At 41.5% G+C, this 7,262-nt stretch overlaps 1 protein-coding gene across 4 annotated transcripts in view; it reads left to right on the plus strand.

The window, feature by feature from the left end:
• LOC135542362 (chromodomain-helicase-DNA-binding protein 6-like) overlaps nucleotides 1-3,556 on the plus strand; it is a 59,283-nt gene extending 55,727 nt beyond the window's left edge. For all 4 annotated transcript variants that reach the window (XM_064969281.1, XM_064969284.1, XM_064969283.1 and 1 more), the window contains 2 exons: nucleotides 304-408; nucleotides 607-3,556. In XM_064969281.1, the coding sequence (XP_064825353.1) occupies nucleotides 304-408; nucleotides 607-1,662 (1,161 nt within the window). In that variant the 3' untranslated portion in view covers nucleotides 1,663-3,556. The remainder of the gene's footprint in view (nucleotides 1-303; nucleotides 409-606) is intronic.
• Nucleotides 3,557-7,262: the final 3,706 nt, after the last annotated feature.

A 7,262-nucleotide genomic window follows, 5' to 3' on the forward strand; every position in this document is an offset into this window, starting at 1 on the left:
TATACGACAAAGTGCTTTTTATTTGTACTTACAATTACAATATTCGCTTAATTATTTCGCTAAATGTTTTAAAACCTAGCTACTGGCATTTCTTTGCCCGTGGTTAACAGGTGAATGAAGATGCTTCTCCCCACCCAACTGTGCTCCTTCACGTTGATTGAATACACTTCTTTAAGACATAGCCTAACAAAATTTGCATTACATGTAATGTTTGCCTGAATTATACACAAATGCATAATTTATATTTATGCTATGTGTGTGTGTACAAGAACTCATTGAGGGCTGTATTCTTCTGTGCTGTAGCTTGGGGGTGCTATGGCTCCAGCAATCAAGGAGCTTTCACGATGGCTGGATGCAAATACTGAGTACTGCGTGGCACCTGACTGGGCAGATGTAGTGAAACACTCTGTGAGTAGCATGGCATTTTCACTCTCTCATATCCACATAAATGCCCCATCAAATAGTTTCATTAGAATGTTTCCATTTTTAATTAGACATTTACTCATCTTGAATAGTGCAGTTGTCAGAACCTACTGCCTCACAGATTACAGATGTCCTTCAAAACCATCCCTGCATTTTCCTTAAGCTAATGCCTTGTTTTTCCAGGGTTTTCTTCCTGAGGGCAAGTTCACCCGCATCCTCACTGAGCCTGTGTGCCGCGACCAAGGGCCCCGCCGCCGGGGCCGTCGTCCCCGCAGCGAGATGCCCAAGCCCCTCCTCTCCGAGTCTCCCATGGGCCCGCTCTGTATGAACGGCGGCCTGATCGGCAGCATGGACCTGGTCGGCCTCCAGGACCTCCGCAATGTCCAGGGCATCCCACTCACAGGCTTGATGGGATTCCCCCATGGCTTTGCTGTGTCCGCCGGTGAAGACGCAAAGAATGGTCTGAGCATGCTGCCTATGATGCTCCACGGCGTACATGGTGCCCCCCACATGTTCAGCGTTCAGGGGCTGATGGGTTTGCCGCCCACCTGCTCCGCTTCCACCTCCTCCTCCACGGCTGCAGTTACCACCACTGCGGCCTCCTCCTCAGCGGCCAGTAGCCCCTCTCGAGGCCCCGGCCAGGCATCTTCGAGCACAGGGGCCGAGGGCTCCGGCATTCAGTCTGGCACAGAGAGAAAGAGGGAGGAAAAGCAGCAAGGCGCGATGGGCAGCCACAGCATTGCAGCCATCACCACCACCACAGCGACCAGCAGTGGCAGCCACCAGGCCTTCAACCCTTTCCTCATTCCGGGGATGTCCCATGGACTGCTGTACCCTCACATGTTCCTACCGCACGGGGGCGTCATGGCGCTGCCAGGCATGCCGCCTGCAGACTCCTCCAGCAGCCCAAAGATGAAGAAGAAAAGAACAAGGGAGGAAGGGGTTGTGGTGGTGGTGGTGGAGGCAGGCAGCCACAGCCACTTACAGACGGACAGTGGGCCTCCGAAAAAACACAGTGATGGCCAGACTGGGGAGAGCACGGCTGACCAGGCTGGGCTTAAGGACAGGGAGCAGACGGAGGACAGCATTCAGGAGGAGGGCACGGGACATGACTCCCATGATCCTCCCGAGGTAAACCCCAAGAAGAGCGTTGAAGAGGAGAGAGGAACGATGGAGATTAGCTTGATGGAGGAGGAAAAACTACCTGAGGAGGAGAGCGTGTCAAGGGGGGCAGAGTAGACTTCACAAAATACTTATTCTCCCACCGCTTTCTTACTGTGCAACAGTTTTAAGTTTGTGGTGTGTAAGTACCTTCATTTGGATGTAAATACTTTTATTATCCACTTATTTTTATGGATCTGCCCTGTAGCAAATTTGTGATTATCTTATACTATATATGCCCACACATGCTCCATTCAAGAACTTCATGAAAGAGATGCAAACACACACTTGAGAAGGGAGGAATTACTCAATGTTGTTACATGGTTATAACAATTCAAGCATCCTTGACGGTCTGCTACATCATTTAGAAGCCTGGTATGTCCTGGTTGCAAAAAGGTAAAGCCGGGAGCCTGTTTGACTGAAGAGGATAAAGATTATGGGTTGTGTTCATTAGGGCATGCAATGGAGAACATTGTCAAACGGTTTCAATGGAAAATGAAAATGTGTTTCTTATCAAGTAGTCCCACCCTTTTTCAGTCCGTTTTTTTATCCATTTGGTGCCTAATGATCACAACCAAGAACGATGTAGCCGTTTAGTGATTACTGTCCCCTCAGTTTCCTTGATGGTGTTAATTAAGGAATGTGAATATCCCATTAAAGTTGTTTAATGTCCCGAAAGCCTAAAACTAATAGCAATTTTATTTGAAGGTCCTTTAAAATGTGTTGAATATAGTACTTGTTATATCAATTCATGCTAGGTAACTTGCAGTCCCAAGTTGTATTAGTAGCATAACTGCTGCTAAGAAGTTCTGAATATGACAGCTTTTGTCCATCCCTATTTTGTTTGTCTTGTTACTGCTATGTAAAACATTTTTAAAGGGAAAATAGACAAACAACACTGCGTATAACAGATTTAGAGAAACAATGATGCTAGTATAACCAATCGAGAGAACATATATTCAGTACGACAGCCACTCAAAAAAAAAAAGGCAAAGACTAATCCCGAGTTTTGATAATGCTTTAAAATATGTAATCTCACAAAGTCACTTTGGGATGTGATCATCTGTGTCAGTGTGGGAGCAGTGAAGAGGTACCATAGACAGTCTGTCACAGAGGGCTCTGTTGAGAGCGCCAGTGCCTCACTGGTGAAGGACAAGCACACAGAGGGTACTTCATTAAGAGAAAGGGGAGGTGGGGGATGTGAAAAATATAAATATAATATGTCCATTCCCATCCGCCTTTCCAGTGTTAGGGAAAAGTTAGTTGTTTGATCACAGATACTGTATGTAAAGCAGTGGCAGAGTGCCTCGTTGTTTTAAAGGCTTCGTGGTCTCCTTTTCTTCCCTTATAAGCATTTAAAACTCCTGTAGACTAGGTCATACTCAGAATGTAAAAAAATGTCAATCTATTTAGCTGTATGTTGCTGTTCCTTTTATTTACATGCACACCACATTTTTAGTTTTCTCCATTATGTCCCTTGACATTGGGGGGAAATGGCAAAATCAGTACCAGTGTTTATTGTATTTAACATAATGTACTACACTAAATGGATGCAAAAGCTGATTTTATTCTCCATTTTACAACAGGGTCTGTTTTTTGGGGTATATGTTTTAGACTTGGCTTCTAAGTGTAACAACTTGACTTCTCTTTTTGTTTGTGAAAAAAAAAAATCATATTAGAAAAGTGTCCTTTTGGTGAATGTTTACCTGTATTCTGTCTATTAAGCTTTTATTTGTGTATGTGTACATGCATGCGCACACTTGCACAACCTGTCCCATGGGTGACGTTCTGTTCTAGAGCTGTATTTCTATCTCTTGCTCTAGCGTCATCTTTCTTTGTTGGAAGACATGTTATTGTTGCCTTGTCACAACTTGTGACTATAAAATTCATTTGTTTTGCCAAACTTTCACCAAATATGACATTTTTCTTTAAACTTAGTTGATTATATTAAAAGTAAAATGCCTTATTTAGCTAGTGTTTTCTATATATATATATATATATATATATATATATATATATATATATATATAGATGTTTTGTTACATCTCCATATTGGAAGTTATATATCAAAAGAATGTTGTTTAGTTTGTTTTAAATGCCCCTTCAGTTGTATGCGTACATACTTTGGTAATGTGCAAAACCAGCATTTGGACATTTGCTGGTATCAGTCACTGCAGTGATTTAAATATTTTCTTCAAAGTTATCTTTATGGTCCAATTCACTTACTCCATGAAGTGACTCAAACAATCTTCCAAAGCACAATGGAGAACAATGAATTATTACTGTTTTCTCATCAGTGCCTCTGAGATTTGGTTTGATATTTTTCCACTGATTTACATAATTTATTACATCTAGGCTGAAGTACTAGTGCAGAAACATCCCTGAACCTATTCCAATCATATCTAATGTAATCAATGTGAAGGGTGCCATGCAATTCCTGATTGGTCATGTCTGAGGGTCCCCTTGTTTCACTCAAACAACAAGCTTTTCACATGCTTATATTCACTTAACAGGCTTTCGGTTTTCGTACACACATCAATGGTGCACGGTATGTATACAACTGAAGTGGATGTGATGTTAAAACCAATGCTCATCCAATTGTAGACCTATTCTGCATGTTGGATCCAATATTCCACTACCATTGGCTGAGTAATATAAAGTAGATTATTAGATCTCAAAACACCAGCCCACACCAATTTTCTATTACTTTGCTTGTATGTGAAAACTTGAAAAATAACTAATTGGTGCAGTATGTGACTACAGTTGAAGGTCAATTAATATTTATTCAGTCTTCATTTCATGAAATCATTTTACTGTGTTTTCTTTTCATTTAGTCTTTGGTAATTTATGGAACGTTCAGATTGATTTCAAGTCATGTATCTCATATGTATTTATTGTACAAGTCTTGTCTAAGCATTTTCATGTTTATGCCTGGTGTGTAACGTTAAATGGTTCAGAGGGACGACAGTCACGCTTCTAAGGCTTGCTGGCCCTTTTCACATTTTAGAATGTTTGTTGTATCTTTTTTGCCATCACCTGTGGCAAGAATAGTTTAAAATACATAAAAGTTATAACTTTTCCTGAAAGGGTATAATGCACTTAACATGTGCCATAGATTGTGGGTCATTGGGATGGGGTCAATTGTTTCTTTGAAATTTGGACTGAATTGTATTATAACCTATTTCTGCAGTCAGGTCAGACACTAGGCGCCAGGCCCTATTCATCAATTCTGTTATGTATTTGCATGTCAGAGGAAAGATGCAGGCTCTGGCTTTCCAATGCCATGCCATGTGTGTTGTGATTGCATGCCTGGACATGCTGGTTATATAGGCCCTGAAAATTGCCACAATCCAAGTTGCAGAGATGGCAGACCACTCTGTGTGTGTCTGCATGCATGCTTCAAGTTTCTGTTCAACAGCTGCTTGCATAAGGACCATTGACAGATTAGGACCTTCGTTTTCAGCTCATACAGTCAAAGCCAGTGTTCACTAAATGGGTTTACTGTAAAGCTACATTGAACAAAGTGCACCGTGGGTGGGAACGTCATGCTTCAAAAGAAAAGTACTGGCTGATGTAAGCAACATTAACAGAGTTGTGGATAAAAAAAATATTGTTGAACTAGCTCCAATATTCCCTTGTGGACCAATCACTTAACTCAGAACATGGTATGTGATCTTTTATTGTACAATAAAAGATTACTTTCAACTTTCATCAAGTGAAGGGGTATTAATTTCTCAACATACTGCTAGTTTAAGCGAGAAGATCGGGAGTAGGCATTGCCCATATGATCAACCATCTGCTAGCTACTAGTTAAACCAGAGAGGAAAAGGTGATGCAAGAGGTTTTACTCAGTCCAAAATCTGTCCACGAAATTAGATTGCCGTGAGGAATTTTTCTATGGAGGTCGGTGTTGAATTTGCTCATAAAAAAATGTAATGGCTTATTTTATCAAATGGAAGTTTCATAATGGTTAGGTTACGAATGCACTGCATTTAATTGAAAACAATCACAGTAAACTACTTAATTTACCCTTTGCTAATCTCCGCTCCTGAACAGTGATTGTCCAATCAAAGCTTAGCAACCGTAACCCAACACTCGGACACTTCACAAAAAATTCTCACGGACGACAGACAGAGATACTTTTCCTTTGTCTGCTACAAGTGAACAGGAAATGGTAAAACATTGTTCCGAGGACACGTAACTGACAGTCTGTACCTGGAGAAATTAGCGAACCTGTTCTCGAGCTAGGGATCGCGGCAATATGTGAGTCGCAGGAGAATTTCCAAAATCCTCAAATAAATGTATACAAAAAATATAATATTAGCTTTATCTCAGTCGTTATGTGGTTAACCTTAATAATCTAAATGATAGTTATTCAAATCTGAAAGATGAATTTCAACCAGACATTCCCTTAGATCACGGGAAAAGGAGTCACTTGACCAATGCACTGGAATCATTCCCACGGTGAATGGCTAGGCCCACTACGCTATGAAACCACACTATAGCAGAGATCAATATTACCAGCTGTAATTGATGTGGTGAAAACAGTGTGTGGGGAGGCAGAGGCACAGAAACTCACATAATCAATAACTTTTGTCAGATAACTGTTAAACTAATTTATGCTATTGCTAGCAATCAAACGGAAACTGACTGAAGAACTTAAACTTCCGAGCTTATGCTCTACACATGGACTTTAGCTGTGAGGGCCGAGATACACTAAATTGACTGTGCCTTTAAACAGCTTGGAAAATTCCAGAAAATTATGTCATGGTTTTAGAAGCTTCTGATAGGCTAATTGAAATAATTTGAGTCAATTGGAGGTGTACCTGTGGATGTATTTCAGGCCTACCTTCAAACTCAGTTCCTCTTTGCTTGACATCATGGGAAATCAAAAGAAATCAGCCAAGACATCTGGTTCATCCTTGGGAGGAATTTCCAAATGCCTGAAGGTTCATCTGTACAAACAATAGTACGTAAGTATAAACACCATGGGACCACGCAGCCGTCATATCGCTCAGGAAGGAGACGCGTTCTGTCTCCTAGAGATGAACGTACTTTGGTGCGAAAAGTGCAAATCTATCCCAGAACAGCATCAAAGGACCTTGTGAAGATGCTGGAGGAAACGGTACAAAAAGATCTATATCCACAGTAAAACGAGTCCTATATCGACATAACCTGAAAGGCCGCTCAACAAGGAAGAAGCCACTGCTCCAAAACCGCCATAAAAAGCCAGACTATGGTTTGCAACTGCACATGGGGACAAATATCATACTTTTTGGAGAAATGTCCTCTGGTCTGATGAAACAAAAATAGAACTGTTTGGCCATATTGACCATCGTTATGTTTGGAGGATAAATGGGGATGCTTGCAAGCCGAAGAACACCATCCCAGCCATGAAGCTTGGGGGTGCTTTGCTGCAGGAGGGACTGGTGCACTTCACAAAATAGATGGCATCATGAGGGTGGAAAATTATGTGGATATATTGAAGTGACATCAATCAGGAAGTGAAAGCTTGGTCGCAAATGTGTCTTCCAAATGGACAATGACCCCAAGCATATGTCATGATGTTGGCCTGTGGGCAAGGTTTATGACCAACCCCCCATAATAATAATAATAATAATATATCCCATTTAGCAGACGCTTTTGTCCAAAGCGACTTACAAGTCGGCTGGGGCCAC

Source organism: Oncorhynchus masou, chromosome 6, assembly GCF_036934945.1.
Source record: "Oncorhynchus masou masou isolate Uvic2021 chromosome 6, UVic_Omas_1.1, whole genome shotgun sequence".
NCBI lineage: Eukaryota > Metazoa > Chordata > Actinopteri > Salmoniformes > Salmonidae > Oncorhynchus > Oncorhynchus masou.